Raw genomic sequence first — 15144 nt, 5'->3', positions numbered from 1 at the left:
TTTTTTTTTTTTTTTTTTTTTAAACACAGCACCCAAATTGCCAAAACTTACAGCAACTGGGAGAGACTGTTCAGGTTAACTGGAGAACAAGCAAATAACCTGAAGTGCACAGAATCGTCATAGCGAGACCAAAATGCCACTTTGTTTCCTCACAAGCTCAATGGGAGATGAACCTCCCCCTCCATCAGCTTGGTTTGCTCCACTGCTAAATGCATCATCGGGGTGATAGTTGTAGCTGTGTTGGTCTAAGGACATTGGCAGACAAGGCTCTTTGGGTAAATCTGATATCTTTTATTAGTTGTGCTAATGTAAGATATCAAAAGTATCATCAGGAACTTACAGGCAAGACATTCAGCAGTCTCCTAACGGAAATTTTTCAGACATTTAATTTTAACAATCTAGAGTAGGGTTTGCCCCAGGGGCAACTGTCTGTGCAGAATTATTCTTCAGAAATTACAATATGCTTCACTTATGCAGTCTTGATCCCTGGAGGGTCCCAGAGCTCAGCAGGCATGGAATGCCCCTTTTTCCTTCAAAGTTACTTGGGACAGACACCACTGATTAACTTTAGGCCAGACTTTATTCTTATGTACACAACTCTAGCAATGTAAACTAACCGTAACAGTGAGCATATTGCAATGGATTCCCTCTTCAAAGTCTTGTCACTGCTAAGGCAGTGTAAAGAAGCCTTAATTTGAGAGCTGGATTCTTGAGTTTATTCCAGTGGCTTCAATCCACTAATGAATTGAGGAGTCTAGATTTTCAGTGAATTAAATCCAAGTGACTGACAGAGCCTGCAAGGAAGCAGAGGTGGCATTTGGGGCTGGCACTACTCTTTATAAACCATTGGCAAATTCTCTTGCAAAACCAGCTGCTTTTTTTTCCTTTTTAAGTTCATAAAGGCGTCAGAAATTGATTCCCACCCCCCAACCCCACCCCACCCCATAACAGTCAAGTCGATATATATAAAAATCATCAAATATGATCTTTTACGATATAAATAAAAAAAGTATGAGGCATCAAAGTTTACACGATGGTAAAAAGAGCTAAAAAAGAGCGATACAAACTACATTCATAAAAGTGCATCTCCAGACAGACAAGTAATGCTTTGGCTTGTTCTTGTGCTGAAGAGGTGGCATTGGGTCAGATACAGAATTGGAATATAGAAATCCAAGCTGGCATACCATGTTCTCAGACAGAACCCTGTCACTGTACAACTGCTACTGACTCATTAATAAAAACTGGAATACAAGCGTATACAGAGTAGGCACATTTCAGTATAGCCAGGGAGAGGGTGGGGGGTGTTTAGCAGGGTAAAGGACCTGGCATATGAGTCCAAGTTACTCTTTGCTCCAGGACAGTCTTCCATAGCTATGCATGAGGTAAAAGCCACAACAGATCCTGAAGATTTAGTTGTATTGAAACAAAAGTTTACACCACTTCCTCATCCCCAAGTCTCCCAAAGAACTATGTGCTTGATAGTGAGTAAAGGCTATGGTGGCAGAGCTGAATCCTTTTTCTGAGGACAAGCCAGGGTTAAAGGTGCCCAGTCAGGTCAGGACACCCATCTTGCCCCTCACTGCTGCCACACCTTCATGTCAAATTGAGGAAAGAAAAGGGCTCTAATCTTTGGTATGTGTCAGGAGTTAAGTGCTGGCTGTAAGTTATAACATCACAAGCCTGGAATATGCTATCAGCCCTGGTGGAAAAACAACTCAGTCTACTTCTACTAAGATTATGCATGTGAGTAAGTCTTCATTGCTCTGCACCTTGGGAAGTCAACGTGTAGCAGAGCAAAACTGGCATAAGCACTTCCCGCAAAAGACCAATAGTGTTCCCTCTTCATTTTGCCCTGGTATAAATGACGACAAGGTGCAAGGCAACTAAGCGACCTGGCTTATGTTTTTTAAAGAGATATTGGCTCAAAAATCCAGGATTTTAGAGGCTTACTAGGAGTGTTTCCATTGGAATTAAATAGGGTATGGAAAGGCCTTTCCATAACAAATTGCCCTGAAGTGCTTGTAACCCAAACAAGCGCGTTCTTGTATTCAAGCAGGAAAGCCTGAAGGCAAATCTGGCAAAATACAAACCTGCTTTCATCACTTACACATTGCTCTGAGTCTGGTCCAGGAAAACCACTTCAGATTGTTCAGCCTTCTCAGCTGTATTATCCTGAGGGGTAATTTATCACATGGGGAGGGGGGGAAGCTTTGCTTTTATTAAAACATGACTGAACCTGCCATGAGTGTCCTTTTAAAGAAAGTCTTCATAACTTCAGTGCTCTATCACTACAACCAGAATTTCTAGTGTACCAGTCAAAATGCAGCAGGTGAGAGTGGCAAGCCACCAGAGACTTAGACATCAGAGGCTTTGTACATATTTAAAGCAAGAGGACTGCAGTATGCAATGCCTGTATCTCTGGGGGACCAATACCATTTTTCAAGTTAATTTCAGAAACACGGGCAAAAAAAAAAAGGGCTCTTTCCTTTAGCCTCATTGACAGACATGGCTCAGCTTTCTCAAATGTGGGGGAAATTTTTTTTTTGGAAAGACCGTGGAAGCCTTAAATGAATATTTACATGTTCACAAAACACCCCCACGCATGGACGGATTGTTTTTGGTTTCACCCAGGAAACTAGTGTCCAGCAATTTCTTCCCATGTAAAAAAAAAAAAAAAAAGGGCAACCCACTTTCCTCGTCTATGAGTCTGACCTAATGTAAGTAGGTAACCCCTCCCTGAAGTAAGGTTTGGGCACTGATTAAAGCATCTTTGGTTTAAGGGCTTGGTAAAACTAATTTAAAATAAGATCGGTGCAGCAGAAAGCTGTTCTACAGAAATCCCTTCCACGAGACTTTTGTTGAGCCGCAAGGAAGTACAACAGGAGCACAGGTTTGCTGGTTTGGAGGACACAAGCTAATCCTGCTCTTTGGCAGTCAAGTACTGGACTTGCCACCTCAGCAGCAGAGTCCTCTACTCTTGGCTCTGTAGAGACCATGCTCTGCTGGAACCTCTTGACAATGATCCTGATATTTGGATAGAAGCCCCCCACCCCCGCAAATCCCTTGGGTTCATTATAAAATAATACTATTCACATATTCTTAAATCAATATTTTCTGAACACCTTCAGATGCTGAATACTTAAGAAGAAAAATATATATAATTATATAGAGAATGTGTGCTCAGTGACACATGGCTTGGATGGATCCTACTAGAGAAGCCTGGAAAAACTTAGGAATCTAGAAAACAGGGTTGCCCACACTGTACAGCCCTTGTGGGGAGAGCCGGCTGGAATGGCTGTCCACGTGTCTGCTCTGAAAAGCGTAGCTTCTTCAGTCCAGATTTCTGCTGCCCATGTACATTCAATGGGACCTTTCCTGGATCCCTCTGCTTGTGCCTGAAGAAAACATGCAGCCAACTGCAACTTCACATCAAGAGAACAAAGACAAAAACACAGCTCTGTGTTGCATAGCCATTGGTAGAACATCAGTCCAACAAAGACTTCAGGACACAAGAGCAGATTGCAGGTTCCTTGGCACTGACCTACCCAAAGGAACAGGATAGCAGGAGTTGGCGTTTTGAAGATGCAGCACCACATTGGCCAGTTGTGGTTATACCAGACAGGAACACAAACTCCGCACCTTAAAAGGGAAGTAATTTAGTACAGGAGCTGTGCAAAGTGATGTCTGAGCAGCTCTTCAGCTGAGGGTCTGTGCCTGGCATCCACAAAGATTCGCTTTAGGAAGTCTCGGCAATGTTCTGATATGTGAGAGGGGAGCTGAGGGTTGGTGGGCTGGGTGGCAATCTTGAAAATGGCTGCCATGGCTTCGTACTCCGCCCAGGGTGGTTTCTCCGTCAGCATTTCCACGACAGTGCAGCCAAGGCTCCTGGAGAGGCAGACAGGGGAAAACACATGAGACTGGGTTTCACGCAGTAAAGCTTAGTGCATAGAGTGTGGCTTTGAAGTATGGATAGGGCTCTGCTCTGAAAGGAAACTATAGAAATGGTCTCATCCTTGCAAGTCCATTAACTGCATGAATTCTGTGCCAGACCTGCTGGGGAGAGACATAGTTACTTTTTACTGCTGCCAGCCCAGCACAGACAACAAAGCTCCAGATGGAGAGAACTAGGCTTCAGTGTGGCTCTTACAGCATGGTAAAGCATCATCCCTGCAACAATGCTGTGTCCGAACTGTGCCTGTAGGTAATGCCCATGCTACCCATCAAGGAAAGCAGGTGACAGAGATGCTGTTGAAGGTGTCATTATTTGACCTTCTGAACTAATATTACAGATGGTGTGCAAGTGGGACAGCACCTAGCTTATTCATCAGATCTCAGAGGGGAAACTTTGCTAAGCCACAAGCTAGAAGAGATGTTTTGTACTGATGAGGAATTCCACTGGGCCATTTTGACAAACGTTACTCTTCAGATCACAAAAAGTTGATAGCTTCAACATCCCCATGTGGAAGGAAAGCTCCCCCCTTTTCTGACAGCCGAATTCCCAAGTGCTCAATAAGCTATACCTGAGCTCTTATACTCTGTTTGCCATCAGTAAATTTCAAAATGCAGCAGAAGAGTGATTGGTATCATTACTTCTATTTTACAGATGGAAAAACAGAAGCAGACAGGAAGCAACTTTCTTAGGTTTTATTCAAGCTGGCCAATGACTGAACAAGCTTTTGAAAGCAAGGGCAGCTTTAATGCCTTTAGGAAAATGAGCAAAATCCACTGCTGCCACACAAAGGCATAAGGATGTTTAAAGTAACCTGCTGATGACCACAGAGGAATCCAGGGGCAGGGCAGAGCAGCTCTGCCCTTCCCAATTCACTATCCTCTGTTAAATGGGCAAGATTTCCCCATCTGCCTGTGAACTGAAACCTCATCTGAACAGCACTGCAAAGAACAGACATGGTGTATACCAATCACCCAGGCAGGGGAGGGAAGAAATTAAATCCAACTAGTATGAAAGAAACAATTTCTTGACAAACCTTAAAATCCAACAAGAAAATTTCATACTGGTTTCCAGCCATCTTTCTAAGACTTACTCAAAAAGAGTACAGAAAATGCAAACCATGTGTGCTGAGGTGCTGGGGTTTGCTTGAGACCAGGCAAGGATATATTATTGTTTAGACTGATTTATACCATTTAGACAGATCCGGTTTCTTTAAGAAATTCAGCAAACAGCAGGAATGTTTTTCATGTCAAGTTATTCCAGCAATAACAAATAGCTCACATTTTTTGCTATTTAGGAAAAAAGAAAATTGGAGAGAGGCCTGCCTGTAGCAATGGCTGAAAGCCAGATGGCTTAGATTCATTACGTTTCTGCGTCTCTTGTCCATGCACAGCTTTTCTGGAACTAAGATCGGGTTGGAAAATTATGACCCCAAAATAATGATCAGGACTGTAGAAGCTGGAGCCCAGCCAATGCAGTGCCTCTTTGATGGGAATGGACCCATGTCTGCAGCTAGAGGAAATCCACAACTGCATCCATCCAGGGGGATGTACATGTGCTCCATACTCCCAGAGATTGTAAATTGGGAGAGACCACAATGCTTAACCCTCTGTGTACTGGACAAAATTCAGTTACATTTTTACTAATTAGTTGCATGAAAAATACTGTAGTCCTCTCTTTAGAAAAGGAATACAAAGAACAGCTTTTGGTGGTGATGTTTACTTTAGTTTGTATAGTCCCAGCCAGCAAAAAAACCCCCAGTCCAATATTTTGGCATCCAAGATGGTTAGTTCCTATATTTAATAAGCATTGTTTTCAGGCTCCTACTAATCATAGCATGGCCACAATTTCCAACGGTGCGTGCCAAATCACTTCAATTCTGACCTGCGTCTCCCATGGTATTCCACTCCTAGACATCCCCTCTCTACACCTCCATTAAAACACCCAAATCTCTCCCCGCCTTACCTCTACAGTGCGCTAATCACATATACCATTGTACAGACAAATTGCAGACATGTACCTAACCTACGGAGATTTCAGTCTAATCAAGATGTGGCACAGCAAGAGACGTGGGAAGGATGGAGGTTTAACAGTAAAGATCATGAGATGTGGTATTAGACATGTAGGTCTTTCCCTCCTGCCCCAAGCTCTGATGCAATAGCTTGAAGGAGCAGTCTGCAGTAGGATAGGGCACAGAAGCTGGTGTTCCAAGGTCTACAGTCTTGTAGGAGGATTTCTTAAGGTGATACCATATTTTCTTGCATGACACCCCTCCCCCCTCAGTAAAAAAAAAACCAAGCACACACCTTGGGTTTTTTTTGAAGGCAGAATGTAGAAGTTTTTTTTCCCCCAGCATCATGGACAACCATATGACCTGACCGTAAGTCCTTGTGGGGATACAAAGTGTTCAGCAAGTTCCTAGTGCCAACTGCCTCACCCAGACTGTTCACTGAGGTACCACATTTCCTGGACACGCTATGCTTCCAAGGGGACTTACTCAATGTCAAAAGAATAGGCCCAAAATTGCTGCAAAATTCCTCCAAATAAGATGTTGTTTCCACATCACAACCTTCCTTAGGATGGTACCAGCAACTCATTTGCTGCCTCAGGCACAAGCTACAGTGCTCAGATAATAGCTATGACTGAACATGGTAACATAGGACTCTGCCACCTCAGCAGCAATCTTAGCAGCTGCAGGGCATGCACAGTGTCTGCAGGCTTGCTGCTTTTCCAAAGAAGAAAACAACTTCCCTGCTTAAAACAAGCACCCCCCCAATTCTAAGGGGCTGATTTTTGGGGAAAAGGTACATATTGTATGTGAGAAAATACTGTATTTGCTTTGCACTCTGCCACAGCACCATGTCTCTGGAGATGAGAAACTGGCCAAATATTTTCAAATTTATTTTTTTCCTGATCCAGGCTAAATCTGCATTCAGTTCTAGAGGCAGAGCGGATGCATTAACACAGTGGGGGCCCATCTTTTTGGTAGGTGTGCCACAAATTAAGCTCTGTTCCCTCCTGGAGTGTCACTCCAATCCCTTTCCCTGCCCAATTTGCTGCTCCATTTTCTGCTTCCTGCCTGACCTGCTGATTTGCTTTCTGCTCCCTGTGCCATCTGCCACTGTGCTGCCTGTTCCATCCCCGATCTGTTATGTGCTACACACACAGCTCACTTGCATCTCTTGTGGCACTCATGCCACAATTAGCCACTCTTCTATTAACAGACCACTCACAGCACCCCAGAAGAGCTGCAGGTAAAGCCATCAGCAACTGCTTACCATACATCTGCTTTCCTTCCATAACCCTCTCCACTGATCACCTCCGGACTCATCCAGTATGGCGTGCCCGTGACTGATCGGATGCCTGTTCCAGACATACAGATGGTCTGCAACCGTTTGCTGGCCCCAAAGTCCCCAAGCTTCACATTCCCAGCAGAGTCACGGAGAATATTGGCTCCTAAAGGGAGAAGAATAGAGGCAACTGTTATCACACAATCCAGCTGCCGGACAATCTGTGAAGCTCACATCCGACCCAGAAATGCCCAAATCCCTTGACAGGACCTTTCCCCCATTAAGCGCTTGGTGACCTGCTAAGCCACCATCTCTTCACTGCAAGCTGCAAACAAGCCATTTACTAACGGCTGCCACTTTAGGGAAAAAACACAAGGAAATGAGGAGGTGGGGGGGGAAAAGTGATGAGTCGGCATTCTCATTGTTACAGCTTCTGTAAATAGCTTGAGCAGCATATAAAGGGCCCGCTGGTCAATGGTGACAGTACACAGACAAGGGTCTTGCTTGGGTGCTAGCTTGGCAAACACCTAACTGGCCAGAAAGCAGTAAATTAGGAGATGGAACTAATTAGGCCACTCTGAACTCTTGCAATGAACAAATGAGACTCGCCTAACTCAGCTGAGGGTCCTACCTATTTCAGCCACAGGGAAATGGCAGAAATAGTCAGTCTTAGTGGATGGCTTACTATAAAGATGTACACTCATGTGTACAGAGCAAGAAGTGCTTCTTCCTTTCGGTTCATAACAGGATCCATGCTACCCTGCCTGAGGCACCTCACAAGGATGGGCCAACCCCATCCTGTAAGGGAATCTAAGGCAGATCAGCTCTGGGGTCCACCCACTTTCCTGGAGGCAGATTACAGATATGGCACTAAGGATAGGGAAGCCATTAACTAACCTGCTAGCATGGATGACACTCTGAACATGTTCATATGAGCAAGCAGACAAGACCCCAGAGGGTACTCATCTCTACTAGCCTGGGAGTGATGCGAGAAATATATTTCAAAGACCTGCCCAGGAGGTTACACTCTCCTCCCTGAATGTGCCCCATTGCTGTTCAGGATCACAGACAACTGTGTTTTGACAGCCTGGTGTTCCAAAGAAGATATTGGGGCACCGACAGCTTACAAACTGTGACTAACCTAGGGATCTACGTGCAGGACGCTGAAGGATAATGGGGAAGGTAGAGCAGGTAAGGACAACAAATAGGGAATAAACACAACTGTCAGATGCTGTAACTGGCTTCAGGTTTAGTGTTAGGTAACCATCAGCTGGGAGGTGGCAATTTGGCCAGGCAGAGGGGAATCTAGGAAGGAACTAATAAGGAAGCAAAACAGGCAACTGTGTGCAGGTAGCAAAGGAAGGAGGAACAGAGCCTCATTTTATTGGGGTGTGAGAGAAACTGATCCAGAGCCATGGATAGGGGCTTTTAAGGATTACAACTCTCAAAAAAATCATCCTTACTGTGCCATCTTCTCAGCTCCTCTACAGAAAAGCATGGAGAGTTCTCCTCTTTCTATACCTGGCCCCTACACAACACTTCACAGAAAAGCTATGCATCAGCTGGGGGCTCTGTAGAAGGTTTTGGGGGTTTTTTTGAATAACCCAAACCATGCCATTCAGTTGCTTATAAGGAACTCTTGGCCTCCATCTTCACAATTCCATGCACATGGTGTACACGCAAACCGCATGCTGCTCTTACCCTTTATGTCCCTATGCACAATCATGTTGCTATGAAGGTATGAGACTCCCTCGAGAATCTGGCGGGTATACTTTCGAGTCACGTTTTCCGTCAGTGCACCATAGGCCTTTAGCTGGTCTTTCACTGAACCCTACACCAAAAACATACACACAAAGGATTTGCAGATAGATGCAACAAACGATGGGTCCCATGGCATCCACCTGCTATCCAACTGTGTTCACAGCATAATTAGAAGCCACACAAGAGCACTCTCTCTGAGGATCTCAGTGTTTTACCATACTGATTAATTCTTAGTACCCCTATGAGGAAGGTAAGCAACTTTCTACTGTACAATGGGGAAAATAATAGATTAAATGGTATGCCCAAGATCACCAGGATCCAGTACTGCAACCCATTCTCTCCAGATGGTGCTGAGTAGCAGAATAAGGCACACCAGCCCTCAAACTGTACTCTTAGACCATCTTTGCTTAGCGACATTAGAGGACGTTGAGGAAGACTGCCCCCCACCCTTTTCCAGGTACATCTCGAGTCAGGGGCCATTGGCAACTTCATGTTATTTAAGGTAAGAAAAGAAACTATCTAGCCACACGGACAAATGCACGTAAGGGAAATGCATCAAGTTCCTCTTGAAGCAAAACACATACCAGCATGAGCCAGGGAATTTACCATGAGTCAGCACAGACCTTGGACTTGAGGGACATGGCATCAGGCACCTGAATTCACTATTCCACAATAATCTATTAGGGCTGTACGAGTCTTCGGACAGAGCTTTGGATGCAGAGAAGCTTTGGACACTTCGGGGTCTGAAGCAGCACATGTGGGTTGAAGTGCTGGCCCCGTTAGGCTTCCCAAAGCAGTTTGGAGCTTCCAAAGAGCTTCGGAGCTGCCTCGGAGATCTGGCCATAGGGTATAATGGGGAAACAATAAAATATCTATAACGTTGTTGTTTTTTGTCCAAGTTGGATGAAATTTTCAGGGATGGTAGTCTCAGCAGAGAGGATGAAGCCTGCCAAGTTTCAAGAAGATGGGTGCAGGGGTTTGGGGGGAACACCACCCCAAATTCTTGAAAGCAAAACTCATATCACATCTAGGCGTTACAACATAGCAGAGTGAAAACTGCAGGGCTGGTAGCTCTTATTGAGGTCACAAAGCCTGCCAAGTTTCAAAAAGATCGGTGCAGGGTTTGGGGGCAACTTCCCCTCAAGCTGCGGACAAGCAAAACTCATGCCACGGGTACTTGTGGGACTGATGGTCTCTGGCTTGAGGCCAGGAGGGGAGACACTACTGCAGGCCTGGCTGCTAAGCTACTGTGTTCCCAGTTACCAATCAATCATGATTCACTCAGGGACCAGCTCAATACACAGGACCTAGCTACTACATAAACACTTAACAAGCATCAATTAGCACCTACAAAACCAGGCTAGGGAAAGGAAGGAATCAATACAGACAAATCAACTGCCCAAAGACAGACACAGTCTTGGCATGAATTTTGTCTGTCAGCAGCTAGGGGTGCAGGGCCACAGACTCCCCCTGTGCCGATCTCCTCCACAGCTGACAGGCATCCCTGCAGCTGTCACCCTGCTGCACCTCAACACACGCAGTGTCACCCACGGCACAAGTTTGGCTTGTCTGCAGCTTGAGAGGCAGTTCCCCCCAAACCCCTACACCAATTTTCTTGAAACTTGGCAGGCTTTGTGGCCTCAGTAAGGCCACAAAGCTTGCCTATCACCCCTGCAGTTTTCACCCCCTGGCGTGACACAGCCGTGACATGAGTTTGGCTTGCAAGAATTTGGGGTACAGTTCCCCCCAAACCCCTGCACTGATATTCTTGAAACTTGGCAGGCTTCATGCTCTCAGGAGAGGCTACCATCCATGCACATTTCATCCATATCGGACAAGAAACAACCAAGTTATAGATATTTCACTGATTCCCCATTATACCCTATGGTCAGATCTCCGAGGCAACTCCAAAGCTACTTCGGCTGGATCGAGGCGGAAACTCGGTCTGGAGCTCTGGATCGGATCACGGCCATCCGAAGCAGCCGGATCTGAAGCCAAATCAGATTGCTGCTGACTAGCACAGACCTAGAATCTATCCCACGTTTCACTCCTTACCACCCCCACATTCTCAATCTGATCTCTCACAGATACATTATCAAAGCACATGAAACTGGGTCCAGGTTTTGACAGTCACCAAACATTTCCCAGATTCTCCAAAACCATTTCATTCAGTCACCCCCATAATGTGAGTTTGTGCCTGGCTTCAGTAGCTGAAGTAACTGGTCTCAACACTAACAAACAGCAAGGACCACCCAAATGCATGGCATTGCTGTGCTTCCTAACCTGAAAACTTATCTGTATTCCTGCAGCACTTAGCTTTTTAGGTGCCCTCCAGACACTGAGGAAAAAATGCCACTGTCCTGAAGAGCTTCCAATCCAAGAGTACAAATAATAGATGTAGCAAAGGAAGGCAGTCAGTGAGGGGGTTAAAATATAAAAATCATACTTTTGGTGTACAATAGATCCATAGTTCTCTCTGTAGACTATCTGGCTGATTTCTTGGGGACAATGCAGTAAGAGGGATTTAACTGGGGAGGGAGAAAAGGGAGTCATGGCTTTAGAGCTTAGCTAAGGTAGGGTGTACCATGCACAGCATGGCAGGGGAGCTAGGGACCATGAAGACAGGTGTGCGATTAAGACTAGGGTGATACAGAAAATAAAACAAAGAGGAGCACAGCTGTGACAGTACATCAAGGCTGAACCAGACATATTCAAAAAAGGAAGACAGCTGAGAGGGCTTAAAGTGGGGTAGGGTGGGGTGGGATGGTCAGAGTAACCAGCGAGGAGTCTTTGTTCTTACTGCAGTCTCTTACCCCAGGCATGTATTCCATGAAGATGGTCAAGGTCTTTTCTGCTCGGTCCCGCAGGCAGCCATAATACTGAACAATGCGTTCATGCTGGAGGTTCTTCAAGAGCTGGATCTCACACTCCAGAGCGCTCACTTCCTGCAGAAGTTGATATAGTGGATAAGGAGCTGTGCCTATGGAACATCCGGTTTCAACAACCTCACTCATGGCACCAATCTGACCTAGTGTTTGCACCTCAATGTAAATCAATCCTCAGATCACCTTAGCTCTGACAGATCCCATGAGAGACGCATGTTCCAGATGATACTTGGTTAATGCTTGTTCTGTATTAAGCTGGCTCCACGTAACTACATATATAAGTGGGGCTTTACCCAGGGGCAGTGCTGCATAATAGGTTGAATACCAGGAACTCCTGGCCTTGACCTCAACATTGACTTCCTGGAGGGATTTGGCCAAAGAACGTGGAGAAAAGTTGTTTCTCCTTCAGGAACATGGGAATAATCCTCACCGGAGCGTTGAGATATTTATAAAACAGCTCTTGCAGTAACTTTACTACAGAAATGCCTTTAGAGACCAAGGTTATGGAGTCTAAGGAATATCTACGTTTCTGTCACTAACTTCCTGCCCAGATTTATGCTAGTGAGCTTTACTTGAGTTCAGGCTTAGGAAAGGAAGCTGTTCTTATCAGACCCAAAGCATCTGCAATCATTCACATGAAGCTATCACAAGACAAAGCAGAACGACTAACCAAAAAAGTCTAGGCCTAGAGTTGTTTAGTACACAGGAAAGGTCTCAGGTTCTTTTCAAATGCACAGAATGAACAGAAACAGCACTAGGGCACCACTGGGTCGCTGGAGAAGCTGAATGCCCATTCTCTGAGAACCATCTCCGCTACTTCAGACCCATTCAGTCTTTTCTACCCCACACAGCTGCTTTTACCACAGGAATCTACCAGATTCATATTTTTCCATCCTGGAGAGGATACAACTTTGCAAGAGCAAGAAACTGGCGACTGCACAGATAAATGCAACCAGAAAGAAGCCTCTTAATGGACAGCTACTCATGGTTTAGGGTTGGAGGTTGTGGCACCTCCGAAATACCATGCATTTACCCAAAGCCAAGACAACTCCAAATTTACGATGACCCTAGAATAATTAGAATTTATACATGGGAAATTTATAAATTTGTTATAGTTTTATATGTATAGAATCTAAATATTGGAGGGTTTTCTTATAATTCCACCCCACCCCCCCAAACCAATTGCTGCAGCAGGGAAAGCAATGGCAGGGGGCCAGGTGGTAGGGGGAGTCAAGTGGTGTAGGCCCTGCCCGTTGGCCCCCCCCCACCTGTCTCCCCTACCACTTGCACCTGCCCCCTCTGACCCTTGCACCCCCACCCAAACCTGCACCCACTGGTACCTGCCCCCCCATCCTTTGGCTTCAGCTCTGGCCCCACTCCATGTAGTTCTTCTGGCTCCATCCCAGCCCCGCAGCAGCTGTTGAAGCAGAGGTAGCTCCAGCTGGGCCTTGGAGCCAGAGCCCAGGCTAAAGCTGTTGTCAGGCCAAGTTGGGGGCAGAGAAGCCATGTTGCCCATGCACCCTGGGCTGGAGCAGGGCCAAGCCCTGCTGGAGGGGGCAGAGGCAGCAGCAGATAAAGGGAAAGATGGGAGATGGCAGTGGGGTGGCCAGTCGCAGCAGCTGCAGCTCCAACTTTGACTCTGAGCCCAGGTTGGAGCTGGAGTTGGAGTCACAGCAGCTGCTTCTACTCAAATCAAAACTGAGGGGCTCCACCCCCTCCCCACCATGTTAAATAACGGAAAACTTCATCTTGGATTTGAGTAAATATGGTACATTCTACCCTGTTCTCCCTACTCTCTGCATTACTTGGTGATTTACAGAGGAGACCTGGTATAAAAGCAGGGCTCACGAACGTCAGGATTTAGCTTGGTGCAATAATCCGCAACCTTTCATTATAGCAATTCAATCTTTATGGATCAATCCTCCTAACTCAAAATGCCCTTGCTGTAAGTTGGGAAAGTGGTACGTTAACAAGAGACTGGCAAAAAATCCTCAGTAGTAATTCAAGCTCAGCTTCCAGGGCAGAAGGCAGCAAGTTATTTATTCTTTTGCAAACTTAGAGACTCCATAACCTCTACTTGCTCCTTCCTACAGTTCCCAGATCCAAATGGACTGTCAGTTAACATTAGCAAGAGTGCCATGTTTTCAGCATGGGCTGGTCATCTTTTTTTGATAAGTTCATTATCCTTTGAACAAGCTGAACTGGAGTAAGAAACCTTTAGAAACTTCCTGCAATGGACACCTGCTATGGTAGACAAACCCAACACAGTATCTACCAGGCCAGCCCATGGCCAGGACTTTGTAAAAAGCTTTGAATGGCAAAAAACCCCACTACTTCCACATTTTGTTTTTTCTCACATACTTGTCTAACAAGCGCCATGGTAGTAACTCAGGATTCACAAGAACCAAGACTGTAACTTGGCTACAACAAACCAATTAGGGCTAAAGAGCCAAAAAGGAGAAAGAAAACTGATTTTAGTTTCAAGCTAAAGTTAATTTAAACAACTCCCTGGAGCCTGAAGCCATAGCAGAGGCAGCAAAAGTGTTAGCTTTCAGACAGACACAGGTACATTCCAAGGTGTCAAAGTGTGCATGGTTAGATTCAGTAGCTCTGAAGAGAGTTATCTTTCAGGTACCTTGCTTGTTTCAGGACTGTCTGGGTCAAACTGGACCTGCTTAGCTGCAAGCTCTCTGCCCGTGTCCACATCGTAGCACAAGTACACACGACCAAAGGCACCCTGTCCCAGGAGTTTCCCTCGTCGCCAGTTTATTGGGGCACTTGGAGCTACAAATACAATAATAATTTGCCTGTTTACAGTGCTGTTTGAGGACCACAGGGTGCTGTACAAACACTAAGACCTACTACTGAGAAGTAAAAATACTAAGCTGTTTCAATGAACTTTTAGTGTAGCTTCACTCCACCATCAGGGAATATACCCCTTGGAATGCACCAGTTGTTTTTCACCCAGAGCTCGATTGCCTTAGCATGCAGTGTTCCTCCACTTGGCTTTTGTTCAGGAAGAGAAATCGCCACAACTCCCAGAGGGGGTATATGTATGTGTTGGGGGCAGATATTAAACAGGTCAGACTCCTAATTTTGCTGCAGTGGCTACCAGCAGAGTAGAGTGATGGGTAACTCTTGCTATGCCTCTCCCTCTATGCTTGGAGTAGAAAAGCTTTGAAGAGGTTTTGCTGCTCTTACAAGTCTTTTATCAGAACTCTACTTAATAGACAGGCTTTTTTTTGGGGGGGGGGGGGGG

At 45.5% G+C, this 15144-nt stretch overlaps 1 protein-coding gene across 1 annotated transcript in view; it reads right to left on the bottom strand.

Moving 5' to 3' along the window:
• Positions 1–718: 718 nt before the first annotated feature.
• MAP3K3 (mitogen-activated protein kinase kinase kinase 3) overlaps positions 719–15144 on the bottom strand; it is a 96810-nt gene continuing 82384 nt past the window's right edge. The window contains exons 14-18 of the mRNA XM_019522920.1: positions 14521–14669; positions 11814–11945; positions 8941–9070; positions 7228–7405; positions 719–3885 (exon numbers count right to left, since the gene is read on the bottom strand). Coding sequence (XP_019378465.1) covers positions 3657–3885; positions 7228–7405; positions 8941–9070; positions 11814–11945; positions 14521–14669 — 818 coding nt within the window. The 3' untranslated portion in view covers positions 719–3656. The remainder of the gene's footprint in view (positions 3886–7227; positions 7406–8940; positions 9071–11813; positions 11946–14520; positions 14670–15144) is intronic.

The sequence above is a fragment of the Gavialis gangeticus genome, unplaced genomic scaffold (assembly GCF_001723915.1).
Source record: "Gavialis gangeticus isolate Ggan-Ray unplaced genomic scaffold, GavGan_comp1, whole genome shotgun sequence".
Classification (NCBI taxonomy): Eukaryota; Metazoa; Chordata; order Crocodylia; family Gavialidae; genus Gavialis; species Gavialis gangeticus.
This window is presented reverse-complemented; position numbering and strand designations above follow the sequence as displayed.